Raw genomic sequence first — 24,384 nt, forward strand, 5'->3', positions numbered from 1 at the left:
GGCGCTGTACTGGGACAGGGGTGCGAGGCCTGAAGGGGACGGCTGGCTTTCTGGCGCCCAGGCTGCGCCCGCTCGGTCCCCTCCGGACCCTCTGCCGCCGTGGGGTCCCTGCCTGTGGCCCCGCTGCCCTCGAGCTGCCCCCGCTGCTGAGCCCTGCCACCCGTAAGACGCAAGACGCGAGAAGCGCCTGCCCAAGGGCCCGCGGCACCCGCCGGTTCGCACCTGTTGCTTTCGGACCCCGAGCTGGGCCTCGCAGCGGCCTTTACTTCGGTCACACCTTACCGAAACAGCACGCGCCCCGGCTTTTAGGGGTCTGACGGGCCCAGCGGGAAACGCCACCGCGCTGCGGGGCGCTGCGCTGCGCTGCGCGGCAGGGGGGCCGCCTGCCCCTGCCCCTGCCCCAGCCCCAGCCCCTGCCCCTGCCCCTGCCCCTGCCCCTGCCCCAGCCCCTGCCCCTGCCCCTGCCCCTGCCCCTGCCGCGGGGCTCGGCGCCGGCCCTTGCGGCACGCCCTGACGTCACGGCCCGCGGCGGGCGGGGCGGGGCGGGGCGGGGCAGGGCAGGGGGCGGGGCCGCGCTCCGCAGCGGGCAGCGCGGGGACAGCGCGGGAGCGCGGGGCGGCAGTCCTGCCCGCCCTGCCTGCTCCGCCGGCCCTGCCCGGCTCGGCCCGGCGCTGCCGGCGCCATGGAGGAGTTCCTGCAGCGCGCCCAGTCCAAGCTGGTGAGTCACGGCTGGGGGCAGCGGGCGCGAAACTTCGCCCGACTCGCCCGTAACCGCAGCCGTCAGCCTCTCCCCCCGCAGCCCTGGGTGCGGCACCCGCGGGCGCCCCCCCCCCCCCCCGAAAACTTCGGGGAGCGTGTCGGCGGCGGGCTGGTCCTCGGCGTTGCTCAGCAGGGCGGGCGGCGGGGGGGGGCCGGGGCTCGTGACCTTTGCGGCGTCGGCCGGGGCGCGTTTTGGGGGTGCGCTGCCCTCCCGCGCCTTTCTGCCCTGGAGCTGCTGCGGGATAGCGCTCTGCTCCACGGGTGTGCGAACCCGTACTGGAGTGGCGCGGGGCGGGGCGGCAGCGTGCCGTTTGGGGATGATTTGCGCCTTTGTGGAGACTTCCAGGTGCATCAAGTTGCACAGTCGAACGGGGAAGAAAACGGTGTCAGGAGTCACCGAGAAGCTGTCATTTCTCTGGTCTAAATGTCACTAGGAGTAAGGAGCGACTTTGGGTAAGCAAGACTTAAATTAACTGAGGAGCATGCAAAGGTGATCGAGGACCAGCCCCATAATTGTGCCTCCTCTGCCATAGGCAGCTAATACTGTGTTAGGAACCACAGAGATATATAGGTCCTGTCCTCAAATGTCTCTCTTGGTAGGGTTGTGCCTTAGTTTCGTTTACAGAGACCGATAATCTGCCCCCAAATACTGTGTGCTTTTTTCCCCCCCTTGACGTGCAGTGCAAAAGTAAGATGTTTTTAAGACGGGGTGGTCTTAGGCCAACTTGTTTCCAGTCGTGGGGTTTGATTTTCTGTGCAAAACTCAGCTTTACAGTTGTTACCTTTCATGGGCAGCCTGCGCGTCTGCTAGCTATCCTGGCTCTAAAAAGTATGTTCAGTTATAGGGCTAATAATGGGTTAGTAAAAAAAAAAATAAAAAAAATCCCACGGCTGCTAGTTTTGCCCTGTGTTTTTGGGCGCTTGGGACCTATGTGCTTGCAAGGCCGCCTTGCAACCACCCTTCGGAAGGTTGCTGTAGTTAACTAAATGTAAACTTCATTGTTGATAATTAGAAGTGGAGGGCCTTCCCAGTTTCATAGACCTGTTACGAAGAGTAAGCAATCATAAAGCCAAGATCCTCTTTCTCTGATGGCCATCATTCCCTATATGCAATGATTTGTAAAGGATGGCTTGTTATACCGTCTTTTGTTGTCATGCATATGTTGGTAATCGGAGAATTAAGGCATTTTTTAGAGGACTGGCAAAATAGGAGAGAAAATGAATCCCTTGGTGGCTCCCTTAATATTTAACTGTGTTGGCAAATGTTAAGGGTAAACATGAGGTGTGTCATCTTGGTCACATGCCAGCTAAGTTATTTTACTGTGTATTTTTAGGAGTTTGTAAGTTGTTGCCCTTTTGTTTTCATGTAAACAGTCTAAACTTTGGTAGCCCTGTTAAAAGATACTGCATAACACAGTTACAACTACTTAATACATTTTCCTGTCAGCATTTCATACATTGCAACATCTGAACTGGAGGTTTGGTTTTGACAATTTTCCTTCTCAAGTACATCAAAGGTGGTCTTACTTAATAGACGTTAATTATTTTATGATAGCAGTCCCCTCTGCATCATTAGTAAATGGCAAGCACTAAGAACAACTTGATTTTACTACTAAAAGCAAATACTGCATTAATCTTTCTGAATAGCTGTTGATAATCAGAAAGGAGTTGTCTGGAAAACTATAATCTGAAGAGGCCCATGCATAATAGGTAATACTATTTCTTTAATTTAGATGAAACAGGAAGCACAGCAACTGAACAGTATCCCTTTTTGTTCCTGCATTGTGAGTTTTTGAAAGAAATGCAGACTTCTCTTTGTACCTTCTGAACTGTGGGAGAAAAACATATGTTTTGGAGCAGGTCTCCTCTACAGGAGGAGTACTGCGGGGGGAAGTGTCTTTCTGACCATGGTCGTTTCATTGTATGGTCACGTCAGCTGAGCATGGCTGAGGAAGAGGCATCCGAGCACTAGCGTGTTCGGTTCAGAACAGATTTATAAATCTCACGGGTTGACTTCAATTTGCCACTTTACTTTGTACCACAGTAGCCTGGAAAAGGTAACCCAGAGTAACGGACGATTTGCTGAGTTGAGGGCAAACCAGGGGCTATGGTTTGGCACCGATGCAAATCTGAGGTAAAGCTGCCAAGGTAAACGGGCGAGTGGCTCAGAACTAACAAGCTGCTGTGTGTTGCTGTGCTACTGCAGCCATATCTGTGGAAGATGCTAAAGCCCTACAGTTGCATCTCAGAGGCCTGACGACGCCGGACTTACAGGGCTAGTGTTTCACACCATGGGTAATCTTGTTAGGTTAAACTGGTTACAGTGCACCGACTACATGAGTACTACTCAGCATGAGTAAAGGAAAATTTCCTTTACTTACGACAGCTCCAGAGGAACAATTGCTCCAGACTGTGCAGGAGAACCTATTACTGCAAGTGCTTCATCATTCATTCGGGTCTGGCTCTAGCCACAACATAAATCAAGGCTGTTTTTCCATATGGAGCAAATTCTAGCCTCAGAGTATACCACACGAAGGACTTGCATGTCTTTTGATTTCCAAGACTCTTGTATTGTGTACCTTCATTGATTGTTAGAGAGGAAAATTGTCTGCATATTATGTACTAACCATGAAGTCTCCAGTAGGCTATTCTTTCTTTAAGAACAACGAATTTTGCTCTTGTGACTCGTCATATAGTCATTCAACATTCTTAGTACCAATTTCAAAATTGTTACATATAATCTATGTAAAACCAAGGAGGGGAAATATTAGAAGGCAAAACATGGGAGAATGGGAGAAGCTGTACTGACATTTTTGGGCATTTATGGTTCAGTCCTGCAGGTTTTTCTCCAGTTTTCCTTAAGTCTGGTAATAATGCGAGAATAGGTGAGAGCAAAGGTCCTTCTAAAGCAGCATTCTGTCTTGGCTGAGGGAGGATTATGAGCAGAATATACAGGTCTGATGATCAGTTGTTGAAAGCTTAGATCAAAATGTATACCTGAACTACTATGTTAGCCACAGCTAGAGCCATCTTCCATACGTTTGGCTACATTTTGGGTTTGGTGGCTGGTGGGTTTTTTTTGGTTTTTTTTTGTTTTGTTTGTTTTTAATCAATTTATGCTTTGGCTTCCACCAGATCCCTGAGCCAGTGAGTTTTACAATTTTGTCATGTGCTCTGTGTGAGTGGTGCAATATCCCTGTTTGTTTGCTTTAAACCATCTGCCTGACAATTTTAATGGGTGTTCCATGGTTCTTATGCCTTGAATGAATATTTTTTGCTCACTTTCTGTGGTGTTTCGTTAAGTATTACCATATCCTCCTTCTCTTCTCCCAAAGATTTCCAAGCTAAGATTTTCTATTGCCCCTTCTTACACGAGCATTGGTCTATCATGCTGCTCATCCTTGTGGCCTCTCTCTGAAGATTCTATAATTTTATTAACCCTTTGAAAGTTGTGGAGTCCAGAACTGCTTGCTGTATTTAAGGCATGAGTGCATAAACCACTTTGGCAGTAGTATAACATTATCTCAGGTTTTTTGTATTTTCTGAAGAGTTCTTGGTATTCTATTTACTTATTCTATTCTCACTTACTCTATTTTACTGTCAGAAAGCATTTTTCTGATACTTTCAGAGTATCATTTAAAATGAATGTGTGATGTTTTTTCTGCTTAGTAATACTCATTTTAAAGCCCATCTAACTGTGTATGGTACCTAAATACAGTTAAAGAATGGAGGTGGGGTTGTCTCCTCACATTTTTGCTAGTCTGCACTTCTCGGCCCTCATTTCCATTTAGTATTTTATTACCTAGCCCCTCAGTGTCATGAGTCCTTTGTGCGGGTCTTGTAGCTACTTTTAGATTTTACTCTCCTGAATCTTGTATTGTCTGTAGCTTCTGTTACCTCATTATCTGCCTGCCTGTCCTACTGGAAGTAATATAATTTATTATTTATGGATACGAAGAACAGCACATATCCTAGTGGAGAATCCTTCACAGATATTTCTCCTTCATTGTGAAAACTGGCCTTTTGTTCCTGTCCTTTGTTTCCTAACTTTTAGTTCTTGATTGTGCCATGAGAGGATTAAACCCCCTTTTTCTTTGGTGATTTACTTTCTTTACTAGCCTCTAGGAAACCTTTCAATAATATTTTTTGGAAACCCAAGTACCATGCATTGACAAGCTTGTCCTCCTCTGCACGCTTGTTGAATTATTCAAAGAACTTTAAAAGATTTTGTACAAATATGTCATACTTTACAAAACCTTGCTGCCTCTTCCCAGTATATTATGTTATTGATATGTTTGGTGGCAATTCAGTCTGTCTCTGTCTGGGTTAGACTCACTCAGGCACAGCTAAGCTCTCAAGTGGGAGAAGAGTGACTGATTAGTCAATACACAATTTTGGGTAATTTAATTAGAAAAATAAATCAACAGTTTAAGACTGCAGCGATGTAACTTCAGAATGATTATCAAAATGTTAAAGGCAATTAGAGAAGTAAAAATGTAAAAATTATTTCTTTAGTAATTCTGTAATGTTAAGTACCATGTACTGCATGAGGTAGTTAAATTTGGTATTTTTCAAGTAATCTCATGTGCTTCAGACTGTTTGCAGTGAAGCTGAATGACTGTGAGAAGTTAAATCAAGGGAGTCTGTCAAGAAAGAAGCTGTAAGAATTACAAAAAAAAAAAAAAAAAAAAAAAAATTAAAAAAACTGACAGAGTCCCCCCTGAGAGCTGTGGAGACAATGGCTGCCAGCCAGTACTTTTTCCTGGCCTTAGGTCTGTGCTTAATGGAGAGCCTAATGCTTCATATGCTGGCTTCAGGGAAGCCAAAGAAGACAGAATGAGCCCCGGAAAGGGCTTAATGCACAGATAATAGTGAGATATCCACATACTGCAGGCAACTGCTTCAAACTAGCAATTGAAAGATGGTCCTCCCTCTGCAGAGAAGAGCAGATTAGCTGGGGAAATAATCTTTCTAAATGCTGTGTCATCTTCAGCACTTAACAGCATTTGGAAAAAAAAAAACCCAAGCCCCCTAAAACTCCTTTTAATCCCTTGCTGCTGTAAGAAAAGAGACTGTAATGCTAGACCAGTGTTACACCTGGCAGAGTAATACACTGGGCAAATGAGGAATTATGCCCCCAGGCAGATGTGCCCAGAGAAAAATTGGACTGTGTGACTGGACATTTTCCAAAGTGAGGGCCAGGCCCATGACCAGGGAGATTTGAGAATAGTAAAAAAGGCTTCCAAGGCATTGCTTTGATAGATATGATGAAAAATGAGTGTTGTACTTGTTTCTGAGGCAAAGTTAAGTTCAAAGAACAGTTAGTGATGATGGCATGACTTGAGCAGATTTATGTGACCGCAGTTTAAAAACAAGCTGAGTCACTTACATGTTTATTCATATTGCCTTTTATTTCCCTGTCTGGGGTTTTGTTATCAATGATAGGGAGTGGTTACTTGGAAAATAATATTTGATTTAGTTGGAATAAAGTGGTGGCTTTATGGGAAGTGAGAGACATTACAGAAGTGAAGCAGAAGTTATTTTCCCAGAAATTACTGAACTTGTCCAAGCAGAGGGGTAAAAAAGCTTTCAGTCATTAAGACAAGGAATCAAGTCTTACCCTCTCATATATTTTCTCTGCATTAATCCAGCAGCACACAGGGGACTAGGCTCCATTTAGCAGGGCACTGACCGTATGCACAGAATTAAGAGTATGACTAATGATATTGACTTCTGTCAGAAAACTCGTGTATAAGTTGTATGTACACCTAAAAATGTTGCAGAATCAGAGTCTTACAGCTGATTGACCTTTTGTTCCTTAAATCAGTCAGAAGAAACCATGTACTCTGCAGCAGGAACTTCAGAGTCAGGGTTCATTAGTAATGTGGAAGAAAGAGTAAACATTGTGCTAAAGTAATCCTGAGATAAATATTTAAACAAAGAGTAGTTGCGAGCCATGCTGAGCAGATACAGTAATATTGAAGGACTTACAGAAATGAGTGAAATTATTAGAAATATATTCTGGGAAATTCTGTTGAAGAGTAATTCCAAATATACATTCAATATGAGGAGGAAAATCTGAGAGCGTGAAAACTGGAAGATGGAGATGGGAGTGTCACTGTAATGCAAATAAGATGTGCTTGTAGGGTGATGCAAGTGTTAAAAAATGCAATTTTGGGATACAGTCTTCATATCCTATAGTAAGGCAGTAATAGACCTTTGTATGTTTCTAGACACACACACACATCTCTGTTAGAGAGGGTTATGTCCTGTAGACTTACTCTGTCTCTTTTTCATCATCATTATAAAATTTCAAGTGGAATGCTTCCTTCTCTTTTAGGTACCATATAACCAAAAATATTTCTTAACTGGAGGAAGAATTCAGAGAATCATAACAAAATGATTTAAAGAATTGACTTCCAAGGAAATAAAAATGAACTAAACATAAAACTTGATTAAATTACTGCTAAGCTGAGACACGAGCGCAGTCTGGATCTATGGGGTACTAAAAGCAATGCAAAGAAGGAATCATTCATTCACGTGCATAGGTATAAATAAGAAATTGCAAAATGGTCAGCAGAGGCTTAACAACAAGAGAATATTTCCTGAAAATGAGGTCTTTTAGCTAAGAGAGCAGTCTCCCAGAGGAAGGAGAGGAAGCCCCGCCCCCAAAGCAAACCAAAATAAAACCTGAATGGGATGAACATATGTAAAACTACTTTAAAAAGCACCCTACAGTTATAAGGAAGATATACTTGGTGGTTTAATAGCCTTTTACAGTTCCAAAAAAGCCATACAGACTACAAACATGTAGCAGAAGCTGAGAATTAAAAATGCTTTTCCCCCATGGATTTTCTTGGTTTTGAAGGACAGAAATAACATTTATAAACGATAGCCTACATACCTTGCCTTTCATCAGTCACTAGTGCAGTGATATTTTCTCATTTTTCACACACACACACACACACACACACACATATACAAGAAAGGAAGAATAAAGCACATCTTGGTGGATTTTCCATTGGAGGAGGTGTAGTACATCAGATTAATGAAGATGAAGCCAAATTCTGTTGTGAATAACGTCTTGGATGTTGAATCATTGCATGCACAGCTGACATACTTTGTTCGTTGTTCTACACAGGAATAAATTCCAAAGGCATTTCGGTGTGGTATATGTCAATTTACTAGGGTATCGCACTACCCATACTGTTATTTAAGTGTGATACTTCGGTATTGACCAGCATCCTGTTGTGCTAGATGCTATACAAATACTTAATAAGAAAATCTGTTCAATCCCTGTCTTAAAGAGTCCATAAAATAAGTTGGAAAACATACGGGAGGAAGCAGATGAATCCACAGTAGTAGCAGGGTGGTAATAGGTAGGTGTGGTAACGTTTCTGTATCCTAACCTATTTGTTAGCAGTTTGGCAAAGGGCAGCTTTGAGTAGGAGGTAGAAGAAGGAAGATGGGGAGGTTTGGAAACATGTCTTTAAGCATAGGGACAACATTGGAGGAAATGAGATCCGATTACTTTCCATTCCTCTGCTATTGACCAGCTGGAGATTAAAATTTCATTATTGAATAGGACATCATAGATGACGCAGAGGAAGGTTTGAAAAGGTTTCAGAATGTAGTTTAGGTATTCTATTTAATGTGTTGGAGCAAGGAGAGCCAGGGGAGAGAGAGGCCTGTATGGAGAGAGCCAATATGGCAGGGTCGGAGCCACAGACGAGGGGAAGGTTTTCTACAGCGTGGTTCTGGAAGCTGCCAGGTTTACCCCTGTGGAAGCCAAATAACGTTTATCTGATTAAACCATCGGGCAGTGGTAGCTAGAGTAGAGTGTTAGCTCTGAGTGTAGATAGGAAAGGTTGATGAGAGAATAAACCTGTGGGACTTGGCGATAGGCAGGATGTGTGTGTCTAAATTGAATGTGATGCCAGGATTACGGGCTGGAGTGATGGGCGGGATAGTTTTATTAATCCCTATATATCTGTTGTATATGTCCCCCTGAGAGAGAGGTGCAGTAAAAGGAGAGGGAATGAAAGCTCAGCTTTAGCTGTGCTGAGTTGGTGTATGGTGAGATTATGCCAGGAAGGTGGGGAGAAGGTATGGGATTTTAGTGTGAAAACGGGCAGGACTGGAGCAGCACCGAAGTCCCCGTTTGCTGAGGGAGATCAGGTGTAGAGTTTAAATGACTTGATAACATTACTGTTATATTCTTTTTCTCCGAAGAAGAAAGCCTGGTGCCAGCAACAGTTAGACATGTCCTTAACAACTGGAATGATACCACTTTTTCTAATTAGATACAAATAGATTGCAGCACAGTAAGGACAGAGGACGGATAGTGAAAAGGTTAGGACATTTCAGAAAATGATGACATCTGGATGATGTCAGATAGTTCTTTCCTTGTTTACTGTATCATTTGACAGTAACTGAATAATGTGTAATAGACCTAATGCACTGGCCCAGTTCCATCTTGCACAGTCATAACCTGCTTTTATACATTCCCCTCTAGCCTCAATTTATTAGTCTTAAGCCTCCTTATGTCAACTTCTGTCTAGAGCACAGGGAGACTTTTGCAGTATACCTGACATGATTTACCTGTTTTGTACTACTTGTGAAATTTTGATTTTGCTGTATTTTGGTAGCAATAATTGTGTTTATGTCCTTTTGTAGTTGACACGGTTTTGATTCTGATGTAGTGTTCTATGTGGAAGTGGCTCTGTATACAGTGCCTGACAGTAACTAACCAAGCTAGCTGTTGAATCAGCTTTTGATTAAGTGACAGACCATCATGCTGAAGTGACTTTTTCCCTAGTGGTTAATCTTGCTGTGCTACATTGTGATACAAAGCATAAGAATTATTATACTTAATAAATACTTTCTATTGTACTTTCCTGTACAATAATGATTAAAAAATCCTGAGCAAAGATGGGTTGGTAGGGAAGAAGAAACCTCTGAATTGTTTCTTCAGATATTGCCATGCATTTATAACTCATGGAAATAAGTGGAGACATAGAGTCTAGCTGGTGTGCTGACAGAGAAAGGCATATTCTGCTTGGTGAACCTTGTATGCTATTCTGCAGTCAGTAGGATAGGAGGAAAGAAAGGAACTTTTCTTTTGAGTTTGCTTGGGTTTTTTGTGTTTTTGTTGTTTTTTTGTTTTTTTGTTTTTTTTTAAATGAGAAGCAGAATTGCTCCATTTAGAATGTATTTGACTCTTTGTGAGGCTGGGATAAATGGTAAACTTTTAAACACTTGGAGGGACAGTCTCTCCTAAATAGACACAGTTGGCAAGTGATCAGTTGACTGATTCAGCAGCCGTTCTTTTACTTAAAGGTTTTAACACTCAAAGTCATTTGCAGGCCTGGCTAGATTACAGCTGAGTCAGATGGAGTGCAGTGATAGGTTAACTTGCTGGGAAAGTATACTACTATTTTTTGATTATGCATGTATGCAGTCCACAGAAGTTTCATGTGTATTTACCTGGTTTTCTTACAGATAAATCTGTTCGAGACTGTGTCTGCATTCACATTATTCAGAAAAGCAAGTGCCTTTACGTGATGTACCTGTGTATGATGGTTTTAAGTCTATATGAAATCTTGGAAAGGTTAGCCTGCCAGGTTCGTGTATGGTGTTTTTGTACATGTTTGAAATGGATAGCCTTATCAAGTTGAAAGACCAAATATGATTTTAAAACAACTGTTTAAATTCTGGCTTTTCTTTGGTTTTGGATTTGTTTCTGTGTTGCTTTGAGTTTTTGGTCTTTTAATTCAGCAAGCATAAAAATGGAAATTACCCATTCAGCTGAAATAACTTTAGTGCAGAAAACAAAATTTTCCCTTTTTGCAAAGACGGATTTAGCTGTTCTTTCTCTTGACTTAGTTGAGATAGTAGTTGCAGTAATTTTTTCACTAGCAAAAATACTGTAATTCAAGTTCACCTGGTTTACAGAGTATTTTTTTTCTTCAAAATGAGTTACTTGTTCAATTCATGAGGCGTTTATGGGCTGAATTGTATCACTAAGGCATAGACTGTGGTAGAGATTATAAACTTCGTCTCCACCACCCCTCAGGGAAATGTGTGCATTTATCTCTTTGTGATGTGATGGCACTGTAGAGGCTAACGGTAGATAAACTGTGCAGTTGCTGCAACCCGCTTTAAAATTATGCATCTTGGCTATTTTTTACATAGAAGTTGTTTTGTATATGAGAGGAAGAGGTGTGGGATGGCTTTGTACAATTCTTTGCTTTCTGCCTATTCTGAGAAGCTAGCTACATAAACTGATATAAAAACAGTTCCATGCTGCTGTGTGGAATTTATTCCCTCCCTGGAGAATCTGATGCACATTAGAACTTCAGCATTGGCAGTCTTAGGAAGAATAAGCAAAGGCAGTGACTTCATTTGTTCTTTGGAAGGGTGGCATAACTGTGCATTAAAGGATTCATTCCAGGTGTGAGAGAGTGGTGCAGACTGGAGTTCTAGTCTTTCATCTCCAGAGACATGGGCTCATATCCTGTTTTAGATCACATGTGAAAGTGAGTTAAGTGATCTAATCTTAGCAGCTATTTGCTCACCTATCAAAATCATTGCATGGTTTTCTACTGGTAGCTTTCGCACAGCAGAAGAGGGATTTCTAAGGCTTATTGTGAAGTCTTTTGGTTGATCATTTTGCAAAGTTTGTACAATAGTTGTTGGTATGAGCCTGTCTCAGTGTCAGAGTGTTGAGCCTTCATTTAAAAAAAACAACCAACCAAACCAGCCAGGAACTTAACCCCCCACCCCCCCCACTGTGTGAGAATTGGGCCAGTTACAATCTTATAGTCTGAAAAGATAATTTTTTTACAGATTCTAAATAAAACACAAATTACAGTAGGTAGAGAAAATGAACTGATCTAAAGAAATATTTTTTTGTGAAGTTTAGGTAAGTATGAAGTCTATGAAGTCTGCTTGACTGAAGATGCTGAGATCTTGTTTCTTGGAAATAGAGCAAGTTAAAGTATATGGCTTACTTGTTACGGAAACAGTTTATATGCCGTTTCTGTGTTCTATATCTGTCCCCATTTAAAATAATTTGAATGTGTCCCTTTACCAAATTGTCTATGGTGGCAGAAGACATTGCTTGAGAAAACTTTCAGGCTATCTATTGATTCCTCACCCCATCTTGTAGAACTTATTTGAGATTTTATTCTTGCTGTCAAATGCCTGGCAACTTTTATATTGGGTTGGGAATTCAAGTTCTGCTCTGTGTTACTGTGGTGAAAACACAGAGTAACGCCAGTTGGTAGCATTAGTTTATGTTTACACTGAGAGAAACAGTAGAGACTGGTTTCAGCGTGCTAAAATGGAACATAAATATAAAAATGTTCTCTTTTAATGCATACAGCAGTAAGCAAGTGAACTTACCTTCTTGCTGCTTTTTCTCCTCAACTTTGTAGCTTGCAAAGAGGGGAAAGCAATGAGATCTTTATTTATGTATTTAATTTCTTCTCTTTTTCCTCTGTTTTCTCGCTGCACTTCCTCCTATCCTGCCAGTATGATATTCAGTAGTCTCAGCCATGTTATTGCCATGTGGGTTTTAGGAGTAGGGGCACTCGTACCAATGTGTGTGAAACTAGTATGGTCTCTCAGTAAATTTCAACAATTTCAGCATGCTGTAGTACAGGTACTTTGTGGTTCTCCGCAAGTGCTTATAAGAATGCAGTTTATAATTTCCTTCTGTGCCAACCAATGAGGTACAGGTTGGTTCTTTTGAGTGTCTTACAACGTTTAGGATAAATTGGCCTTTTGGCAGATGATTCTTTATGAATTGCCATTTTCTGTTCTACCTTACAACATGCTGTCCATTGCTAGAGGACCAGACAGTTCGTCCTGTTTGCCTCTGAGGTTATTTCTCTTTGCATTGTGCTGCACTGGAAAATAAGCAAGGATGCTAAACAAGAGGTGAAATGACAATCTAAATCTTTCTAGCCCTGCTTTACATGTATCTTCCATTTTTAACTGTGTGCTTAATCACTTAGCTTTTAAGCTAGTTAGATATTTGTTTTAATTTTTTTGCACATTTCAGTTTTTCAAAGCTTAGATTGGTGCTGTTTGATGACGCTGTGGGAAAAAGCAACCTAGTTAGTTGCTGTTAAGCAGTGATTAAAATCTAGCTGCTTCTCTCCCAACCCAGATAAATAATTACTGTATTGAATTAACAGCAGTCTGTGAGAGCAGAATCTACTTTTTGCTTCCATAAATCAGAAGGGGTTATACAAATGAAGCTTATGGGTAATCAAGAGACAAGGAATTCTGCTTAAGAAGTGCCAGGCTTATGGCAGAAAACATGAAGAATCCAGCACTATGTCATAGCATTGTTTTGAGCTGAGGCAGCAGCCCTGTGGTACAATAGCAGAAGTTAGAGCTGGAGTGGTAATCTGACATGGTCTGTCCAACTTGAAAGCTTAAAAGGTGATACAATAGATGGCACTCCAGGCACTGTAAGGTGATAACATCTCTCTTAGACGCCTGAAAATGTCTGTTACAGATTTATTACATTATGAGAACATGGCTTTAAAGTACAGGTTTGGATTTTAACATTTCCAAAGTGACTACGTATATCCTTTGGGTAGAGAGCGTATGTGTTAGCAAAAGAAAAGAAGCCAAGATAGAGCAAACTGGAAGGAAGGTGTAAACACTGAATGGGCTGTCCAACCTGACGTCTCAGGCTTACCGGTTTTCACTTAGCCCATATTATTAAAATACCACTTTCATCTAGTTCACTTGCTTGCGCGCTCGTGCTCTCTGTCACTCGCGCACGCAGAGAGGAACACAAACCCTCTGTCTCTCTGCAAGTGGGTTAATGGACTAGGGAGCCCTTGGGCAGCATTCTGTGCCTTACGTGCCTAAACCTGAGCACAGTGCGAGCCTGAGGACTGTTTCTGAAATCCCACTGAACCAGCTGGGGGACAGTGTCTTGTTCGGTGCGTGCGCCTGCACGTACGTGCATTCATTCGTAAGCATGCTGTAGTGCATCTCCCAACAGGCGTAACTGGTGTCAGGCTTGGGTGAGGCAAGGGGATGCAGTGCGTTGTGTTTCCCGCTCATGTCTAGGGAGGCTTTTTGTCGAGATGTGCAGGAAAATTCCTGAGGCGATAGGTGGAGACTGAGTAAGGCTGGTCTTGTTGGCGTCTTTCGTATGTATTAGAAATACTGTCCTCTTGGGTAAACTTACACCTCTAAAGAAAGGGGAAACTATAGACTTTCCTTGTGCCCCTATTTTATGCTATAGCTTTTGCCTTTCTGGCAAAAACTGTTCAAGAAATAAAGTACTCCTAATGCTCTATTTTCACTTTGATTTGAAGGAAAAATTCAAAGGCCTTGGGGGCAAGACTTAGGAGAAGCGGCTGAGGTCCCTTGGTTTGCTCAGCTTGGAGAAGAGAACGCTGAGGGGTGACCTGGTGGCAATCTGCAGCTTCCTCAAGGTGGGCAGCGGAGGGGGAGCTGCTGACCTCCTCTCTCTGGTGACCAGCGGTAGGACACGAGAAAATGGAATGAAGCTGCATTGGGGGAAGTTCAGATTGGACGTTGAAGTCTCTTCACTGAGAGAGAGGATGGTCGATCACTGGAACAGGCTCCCCAGGGAAGTGGTCATGGCACCAAGCCCGTCAGAGTTCAAGGAGCGTCTGGACGATGCTCTTGGTTGTACGGTTTAGTTTTAGGTAGTCCTGTGAGGAGCACGGAATTGGACTCAATGATCTTTATGATCCCTTCCAACTTGAGATATTCTAGGATTCTATGCTTCTATGAAGTACGAAGAGCTTTTAGTTCTTCCTTTGAAACTAAAAGAAATATAGTAAACAAATTTCTGCAAGCTTTTCTACAAAACCCAAAATAGATCTGTTCTTCCATGTAGTCATAACTTGACATGCTCTTAGGTGTATTTTCAAGCTTGGATATTAATAAGTATGTCATTAACAGATACGTTCAGAGCATCAAAGGTTCTTGAGAAAGCATTTCAAGTCAACCAGCTGTCATTTTTAGCAGGAAAGAGAGGCTAAGCTCTGTCCCCCCAGAGATCCCAGCAGAATCCACAGCTGCAGTAAACAAAACAGGTGACTGGATGTCACCGACACTGTACCCAGCTGTAGCTGAAAGATCATTTATCTTCAAGTTAAAAAGATGTAGCCCTCGCAATAGGCTATTCATCTATGACAGTCCAGAGAAGCTAAGCAGTGGCTTCTAATTCAAATGTGACCTTTTTTTTTTTTTTTTTTTTTTTGAAAAGTGACACACCATTGTATTTGTTTTGAGGACCCCTTAACACATTTCTGAATGTTTAGAAAGTAACCCATTTTTGTGATAATTTGGTGTGAGTTAGATTGATAGGTGATAGAAGAGCATGTTGTGTGCACTGAGAGTTAGAAACCACTGCTATATTAAGAAAAACAACCAAAAGTATGTAAGAATAGATAATAGGCAAGGCAAGGGAATTTTCTTGCACTTTCTGCATATTTACAAAATACTTGGGTACTTGCAAGCCCCATTCTATCCCTGTGCATTAACACTGGGTACTGTTTTGAACAAGATTATGGTCTGACACTTCCAAGGTAGGAATAGCTTGCTGGAAATCATGGAACTTTATTTGAAACGATTGGTGAGTGAGACAGGGTCAAGGCCAGGGAGTGTAAACCACCAAAAAATAAAACCCAAAAACCAGAACCAAACCAACCAACCAACCAAAAACCAAACAGCAAGAATAGTCTGTCTGCCCCACACCTCCCCCCCCCCCCCCCCCAAAAAAAAAGGTGGGAAATGGAATGATAATATGAAAGATATTATTTATTGAATGCAGAAATGTCCTATTTGGTTCCTGGTTCTGTCAAGAATCTAAATAAACTTGAAAACTTGACTTGAGTCTTGAAAACTTCTTCCTTTCCCTATGCTTACATTCTCTGTCTGCAATTTTTAGTTACTATTCTTAGAAAGATATTAATTTCAGGGGCCCAGCTTTACCTAATTGCGAATGTTTATGAGGGCATTTAATTAATGTACATCAACATGCATAAGGTTTTAAATAGCTCAAACCCACTGAGCTTTAGTAATTAGGTCTTTTTCCTGGCAAGCCCTTATAAAAACACCTATATAGATTTGATACTTGTACTGAGAGGCCAGAGAGCAGTGTAAATCAAGGGAACCAAATGTCACTTGGAAATAGTGGGGTGTTTCCAGTCACAGAGAGATGAGTTTTCCCCTCCCTCTCCTCTTTGGTGGTTATAGCTTCTGCTGCTGAATGGTCTGTGAGAAGAAAGATTTTTCTGTTCCTTCTGAAGAAGGCCATGCTGAGCCACAATGTTATTCCTATTTTTGACAGGGTGATCTGTCATCCAGCAGCTAATACTAAAGCTGTCTGGTCTCTATCTCTTAAAACACATCTCTTGTAAGTGCATCTTTTGAAGTGTCCCTGGAGGAAAGAATCAACAAGTCTAATTTTAGCTCTTTTCACCTGCTTTTTAATTACAGAGATTAGTGCCAAATCCTTGAATTGGACTTACTATCAGTGGGGAGAAAAAGGAAGACACAGAACATCAGTGCAATGTGTTCCTTTTAGCTAATGATAATCCGTAAGGTAAATGTGCTCCGTAGGTCAGGTGTGATACCTTTTTTTGTCCCTGTCCTCAGGCCTGCGTAGCTGATGTACCAGGAAAGCAGTAGAAAGGTGGGAGTGGAGTTGGGTGTCATTAGTTACGGTTCTGCAGTGCTGGTGGTGAGGGGAGCTGGGGCAAACATGCAAAGGACCCGCCATACCATCTGTAAGGAGGGGATGGAAGACAGGATCTCTCTCTGTACACAACTTGCATGTGGAGCGTTAATTCCTAAGCGGGTATTCCTCATATTTAAAGTCTTATAAACTTACATAGAAGTAGTTCTCTTATATTCCAGGTTATTAGATAGGAGGATATGCAGATACTCTGTCCTGCTGAACATAGCCAGCATGCCTACGTGAATATGTATGTGCACACACTAACCCCTGACATGTAAAGTGTCCAAAGTGCATACCTGTGGGCACTTCTGTTTCTGCAATTTAAGAGTCTTACGTTTTGATGGTAAAATAAAACTGTGCTCCATAGAGGATACTGTAACCTCATCCCATCACAGACATTTAAATTTAGTTTCTTTTCTTCATAGAAATGTGTAAATCCTCAAAACATAAAATGTAGGAATATTTTAAAATAGTGAAAGACATTTAGGAGTGAAAAGTTAAGTCGATGCTTTTGGCAATTTTGAGATGGGAGCTTGGCTATATTATAGTTCGTACAATGAAGTTTCAGGAAAGGGCAAAGTATCTTTACCGAGATCAATAATAAGAAATCAAGTAAGTGGCACTAGCACAGCTCAGCACTCTGTGGCAAGAGCAAAGATATTTTGGCAGAAATAGGAGAAACATACTACTGATACTGTTCCAGAAAGCTGCTAATCTTCATGCTTTTTCTGCAACTTTAATTTGAGGTTCAGTTTGAGCTGTAATTGATATTAATGTCAGATCTGAGCAGGGGAGAATCAGTTGCACTTACATAAGTTAAAAAAGGCACTTTTATATCTGGGAACACTAATATTTCATATCTGGGAACAATCCCGTACTGCTATGTTTGCTTTGGACAGAATTTCTGAAATTACTTGCCTTTTTTATTTTATTTTTTTTTTCCTCTTTGCCTTTCAGAATGTTTATTCTAAGTCTCTGCTCGGGTACTGACTGTCATGTTACTGGTATCATTTAGCCATGACAGATGAAGGAGTTGCGTAGACAGGGATGATACCTGTCTTCTGTGTCCTGCTAATTTGCAAATTATTCAGACTTCCAAATCTGGTTGTAATTTTTTCTGAGGAGTTACATATTAAGAGATTAAATATTTGCTACTACATTCTCTGAATATTGTTTTCTATGCTGAAGCATTCTCCTGAAAAGAGAATTCCATTAATGAGGAGCAGTTAGGTGTAGATTCATTTAACTGTTACAGACGTTCCCCATATTGTGTGTTTTTAAATGATGTTTTAAGTTGTTTCCTCCTACTGTTAAGCACAGCTACCACTTTGTATCACATTAAGTGATCTCACAGACTAAATCTCAGCAGAGTAAAACCTGCATTTTTTTCTTGCTGATGTTAGCTTAAGCATGTCGCATAGCCCAAGTGCTTCACAGTATACCCTTCATAACAGGTATTTTATGTCATGGTCTTTTAAAAAATGTGTATCTGTTGCTATCTGTGTATCTTATATACTGTTTTTAAAGAAGAAGATTAAATACAAGTTAAACTTTCTATTTTGATGCTAATTGTGACACTACCATAATTATTAACATCTTGGTTTCCCAAATTGACGGAAATCATTACCGTGTATTTGTAAGGCTGGTTTTAAAATCACAGGAATGCAATATTCATATGACCTCAGCAAGTGGACACAGATCTCCTCTGATAGCCATAACAGTCTATTTTTTTAAGTTGACCTCATTCCTAAAATTCACTGCTCATATATTGCTGTGCCTGTAATAGATGACTCAAATCACAAAGCCCCTGCGGATTGGTCGTTGTATAAATTTAAACAGTTTACTAATATGTTTGAGTAATTATGTAGTGGAATATGTCGAATCTCTTTTAAATCAGTATGTCCTTTTAAGGCCTGATGTGCTTTTTTATTCAGGAGTGGCAAGTATAAGTTGGTATTTATACATGAACTCCATCTAGATCCAGAGATTAAATGTTCAAATATGACTGCGTATAAATATGTTGCCATTATATCTTCTCCTCTTTGACTGATCCTGAGAAAAAATATTGTTCTATTTAGCTGGTAAAAGAAAGGAAAGAATTAAGCTGTGTTTATTTTTAACAGACTTCCCTAATTCCATTAATGCTGAACAGATATCCTTTCAACAGCAATACAAGGCCAGCGTGTTTCCTGTATAAGGGGAAGAAAGCTACACATAGTTATTCCTCTTGTTCTTTCAGTGCAAAATGCTTATATTTCATAAAATGCTGTGTAATGGTCCTCTGATCTGCTGAGATTTATGCAATTAACTAAGCAGAAACACTAAGATAAAAAAAGTCAGATTGGGAACAGAAAGTGACCTTACGCTGCAAAGCCATGAAATCATCACCAGTTTCTAATGTTACCACTGTTCCTGTCTGACAAGTGTTTAACTGGATGCTTGTCAGTATCTCCAAGGGTGATGAATCTCCTTTTTTAACCCCTTGAACACCTTGCAAATACAGAGGAATTTTAGTTCATGGGTTGCAGCATTCTCATAGCTGGAAACACAGGAATTGTCTTATTGGCACATACTAAACGTCCATGTGATGGAGTGTGTTGTGCTGCTAGTTGCTGAGGTGGGGTTTAATTACAAGTAAATTGTAAATGCCCTACCAGAGTTCTCAGACTTCACCAGTAGAAAAGCGTGGGTCTGGCTGCTGTGATCAGTCTTTTGCATCAGTTATTTTGGCTTGCATGGGTCCCTTTTATGTACTCAGGTTTGGGTGGTTTTGGTGTTTTTTTTGTTGGTGGTTGGTTGGGGGGGGGGGGGTTCCCCCCACCCTCAGAGATTTAAGGACTTCTCTCTGTGCAAGAGGTGACCTAGAAAGGATGTTGTGCTGTCAGATTTTTTTACCTTTAGAATCACTTCAAGCAAGTTTAGAGCTCCATGATTTGGTGGAAGTAAGGTATTAGCCCTACAGGAAGCAGATACTTTGCTAGCTTACGTATCTCTTCTTACCTTTGGACCCCTTGTTCTTAATTACACCAGACACAGAAATCAATGGATGCTGCTTTTCCTAACAGCATGCTCTTCAATTGAAAACCAAGAACTTGACTGTTGAGGAAAATCAAGCAAGTCCCTGTGTGTGGGAGGATGCAGTTATCGGTGTTTTCCATAGATTAAAAATACATCAGAGTGTTTTAAATATAAAACTAGAAGATATTGTTGATCTGTCAGTTGAAAGGTAAAGTTGAAATACTAATGTAATTTATTTTGTTTGTCATTACCATATTTTTTTCTGAAGTATTTGTTGTCTTTTGAATTAGCTAGGGCAGCAGATTTGCCAGGGATGATGAATTGCCCATTTTGGTATTAACTGAGAGGATTCAGCAAAACTATTATTGAAGAGGATGTCTTACTTAATCAGTCATTAGTGTCTCTTCATATGTGAATTTGTCAATTTATATCTGCTGTTTCCTCCTGCTTAATAAAATTGGAAATAATACATTGTCAAAATCTTAATACAAATGGGTGAAATTGAGCCAAACCTTAAACAAAAAAAAATATCTCTTCTAGGTGCATTCCTTGTTCTCATATTCCGTTAAAGCTTATCAAATTCTTTAACAGAAATGAATTGCATAACATGTCTTTAAAGAAATTGTTTCATAGGTTAATAATATAAACAGTCCTTCAATTTACTTTGTAATTACACTTTAAATGATTTTGTCTATTTTCCATACTTTTAAAGTGATAGTTGATACGCTCACCATGAAGATCATCTTTAATACGATATACTCTCTGTTTCTATGGTTCTTTATATATCATATCTTCTATGAGATAAAATTGAACTACTGTGCCACATAAAGTCTGTCTGTGCAATCAACAGGCTACTTACAGAAGCTCTCACCTCTGTTTGAGATGGGAGGTTTTTTGGTAGCTACAGTGACAATCTGGCTATAGCTCTATAAAAGAAAGATGTGTTTATTGTATTGTAGTTCTTGACAGATCTTGGCTGGGCTGGAACATTACTGTTATGACCAGAAGAATTAACTTAATTTGTTTCTTTTTTGTCTGTACCAATTGTCCTAGTACATTAAATTTAAAACATGGATTAGGTACACATATGTTCTACGTCAAGACAAAATAATGTGAAATGGAGCTGAGGTTCAGAGAGGCAATAATAATCATCACCATAAATATTGTTTCCAGTATTATCATCTGTATGTCAGTTCAAAGTGCCACTGGCACTATACCATAGTAAATAAGGCAAGAGTCTTACTCCAAATATGGAACCTAAAGGTTCTTACTTCTTTGGGGAATCTTTGTAATAGGCAGTGTGGTGATTTGTGGGACTTCAACTGTTGCAGCGCTGAACTCTGAACTGCAAGAAGGAATGGGAAAGGCAGATTTGAGCGTATTCCCTTCTATAGATCTTTCCCAGCTTGCCCTAGGTGTAGGAGGCAATCATGATTCCACCTCCTGATAACTTTTTGCTTCCTCTGGAGGATAATTTTCAAAGTGATTGCTGTTTCTTCCAGGTCTTTTACGATTTTTCCCTTGTCAATTGCACTGGACAAATACAAGGATTAGATTTAGTGTTTTCCCTGGTGCACTACATTTTTATAGAAAGACATCTAAGAAATAAGTCCCTGCTCAAACTTCTTTTTTCCTGAAAAATCTTACATCCTTAACGGTATTGTAAATGTTTTCCCTGAAACCCAAACACTCCATTTCAGTTTCCTACCCTTTTCTGACTTAATGTTAAAAGAGGAAAATTTTCAGTAAGTTATGACTAGTGTTGCATTTCTTCAGGAATATTTGTGGATTTTTTTTGTTTTTACAGGAGTGTATTTTACCTGTTCTATCTCATTAGAAGGAAAACTAACATCAGCACAGCAAAAATAAATGTTTTAGATTGCTACTGCATATTGCCTTTCAGCACACTTTAATTAAAGTGGCATTTGTTTGTCCTACAATATCACCATTCCCTAATCGATGTACTGAGCAAGCACCATGGTGACAAGATAAGTTGCTTTGTTTTGTTCCATATGTCTGTGTTCCAAATTTTCCATAGTTTTAATTGGTTCCCTGCAGAATAACATTTACAAGCATATGGTATGGAAAATGCTGACTGCATTTGTTATCATATATTTTAGTACATTGGTGGCACTAGATCACTAAGCCTTTAAATGTGATTATGAGGTTATTTAATGCAGTCAATAGTGTGCTTAAAACACAGCAAAACATCAGCAGTGAGCCAAATGGTATGAAGGAAATATGTTTGAATGCCTTCTTAATGCTTCAGGGATAGATGGGGAAGTCTGATTCAGGAAAGATTTTGGGTAATGTTTATGCTGAAACATACTTTGCCACCTAAGAGTAATTTGGAAAGCTCTGTGGAGGCTGCTTGCTATCACAACAAGAGTAAAGTGCATAGAAACGTGGAATGCAGAAAAGGCAAAACGCATGATAACATCAAAGATTATTGACTTCTGAAGAAATACACTGGCATTAGCTGATGGAATGCAGGGTCAGCCCTTAAATCTCATGTGTCTGACCTTGGAGACACCAGCACCACATTTTTACACTGATTCTGCCCTGGGAGAAGGTGGCCAATCCAAAAGAGAACACAATTGACTGAGAAGACCCCAGTCATCTTGGTGTGTGTGAAGGTCTGAGTTCAACAATATTGACATAGGTGTTGGGCTATGTCTTCTGCATTGTGCTGGAGTGGAGGGTGTGCAGTGGTGGAGAACAGCTGAATTGGACTTCATGCTCAAACAAACTGACCAAGGTGGTTTCAGACTGCTCCAAGCAGTGCTCAGTGGGTCATTGTATTACTGACCTCTTTGGATTTCATGAGCAGACTGGAAACTCAGACCAAATGATCAGAGAAAGAGGATCACTCCACACATGGAGATTTCTGATATATGGATTACATCCTTTGCGTACAGATTCAAGAGGTACCATATCCCTTCTCTCCCTAGCCTGTACCCAGCCTAACTTACTAACTAAATAACTTCGAATTTTCTACTATTTTAATGTCACCCATGCAAAAAAAGAGTATTAGACATTAAAGCAGCACAAGGTCTAAGTTTATTAGTGACTAGACATATGCTGAAAAGCATATGGATGTTAGAAGTAATACAAGAATGTGATTATGCATTTTCTCTTGCTCATGTTCAATACGTATATGGCTCTGATAATAGTATTATGGTGAGGGCAATTCAGGGATCTAAACAGTATAGACATAACCAATTACTGTATCAGTACAAAGGCAGTGCCTTCTCAAAATGGAGCTTATGTTTCTGTTCTCATAACATCCCAGATCTGAAAATAGATTGTTTTTGTAAAATCAGGTTTCATCCCGAGTGTTCATTTCTTAGTGCACTGTCATTTCACTAACAAGCACAGTGTTGCAAGATAATTTTTAATCTGTGCTCAGCTTCTGCAGCAAATCAACCCAACATCTATCTCTCACAAAGACACTTGGACTTAAACATGTTACAATAATAGAATTCCCTCTTGGAAAAAGAAGCTGCCAATAACAAAAAAGGGGTATGGGAAAATTCTTTTGGGGAATGGTGTTTGCAATGGGCATAAATGACAGCAGAGGAGTACTTGTTAACTGGTTTCTGATTTTCAGTGTGGAAAAAGAAATAGCGACTAAAATAATACTAGAGAAAAAAAACAAAAACAAACCCCTGCATCTTTTCTGAGACAATCTCACCAGAGAGTGCCAAAGACATTTTAGAATTATAGGATGATAAAAACCTGTTGAACAAGAAAGGCAAAATTGCAAGTTACTTTGGCTTCCTGATTATCTCTTCCAGCTTTGATTTTCTCTCTCAACTGAAAGTGTGTAATACATTTTAGGATAAGTCACTGTGGTGAGTTGACCCTGGCTGGAGTAGGTCGCAGGTGGGCAGGTGCCCACCAAAGCTTGTCTCTCACTCCAGGGGAGTGACAAAGCTAAACAGGGGAGAGAAAATATAATGAAAAGCTCATGGGCCGAGATAAGGACAGGGAGAGATCACTTGGCAGTTACTATCATAGGCAAAACAGACTCGACTTGAGGAAAATTAATTTCATTTATTGCCAATCAACCAGAGTAGGGTAATGAGAAATAAAACCAAATCTCAAAACACCTTCCCCCCCACCCCTCCCTTCTTCCCCGCAGCTTCACTCCTGTATTCTCTACCTACCCCCACCGGCAGCGGTGGTTGTGGTCAGTGCATCACACGTTGTCTCTGCTGCTTCATCCCTCTCAGGGGCAGGACTCCTCACGCTCCTCTGCTCCAGCATGAGGTCCCACCCATGGTAGACGGTCCTCCATGAACTTCTCCAATGTGGGTCCTTCCCACGGGCTGCAGTTCTTCACGAACTGCTCCAGCATCGGTCCTTTGCATGGCATGCAGCCCTTCAGGAGCACACTGCTCCAGCGCGGGTCCCCCACGGGGTCACAAGTCCTGCCAGAAAACCTGCTCCGTGGGCTCCTCTCTCCACAGATCCGCAGGTCCTGCCAGGAGCCTGCTCCAGCGCGGGGTTCCCACGGGGTCACAGCCTCCTTCGGGCACCCAGCTGTGCCGGCGTGGGGTCCTCCACAGGCTGCAGGTGGAGATCTGCTCCACCGTGGACCTCCATGGGCTGCAGGGGGACAGCCTGCCTCACCATGGTCTTCATCACCATGGGCTGCAGGGGAGTCTCTGCTCCGGCGCCTGGAGCATCTCCTGCCCCTCCTTCTTCACTGACTGTGGTGTCCGCAGGGCTGTTTCTCTTACGTGTTCTCAGTCCTCTCTTTGGCTGTAATTGCCTAGGGTTTGCAATTAAATAAAAAAGGGAAGAACAGAGTAAAACCTGCTTATTTCTTGTCCATACAAACTCAGAAAATTGTCTCA

The 24,384-nt window shown here is 41.3% G+C and overlaps 1 protein-coding gene across 5 annotated transcripts in view; it reads left to right on the forward strand.

Annotated features, from left to right (window-relative positions):
• Positions 1-667: 667 nt before the first annotated feature.
• Positions 668-24,384, forward strand: part of PRUNE2 (prune homolog 2 with BCH domain) — a 154,818-nt gene continuing 131,101 nt past the window's right edge. For all 5 annotated transcript variants that reach the window (XR_007505093.1, XM_049795455.1, XM_049795454.1 and 2 more), the window contains exon 1: positions 668-718. Coding sequence is in view for 4 of the 5 variants with exons in the window: in XM_049795455.1 (XP_049651412.1) it covers positions 683-718 (36 nt within the window). In the remaining variant the exon portion in view is untranslated. The remainder of the gene's footprint in view (positions 719-24,384) is intronic.

This window comes from Accipiter gentilis, chromosome Z (genome assembly GCF_929443795.1).
Source record: "Accipiter gentilis chromosome Z, bAccGen1.1, whole genome shotgun sequence".
NCBI lineage: Eukaryota > Metazoa > Chordata > Aves > Accipitriformes > Accipitridae > Astur > Astur gentilis.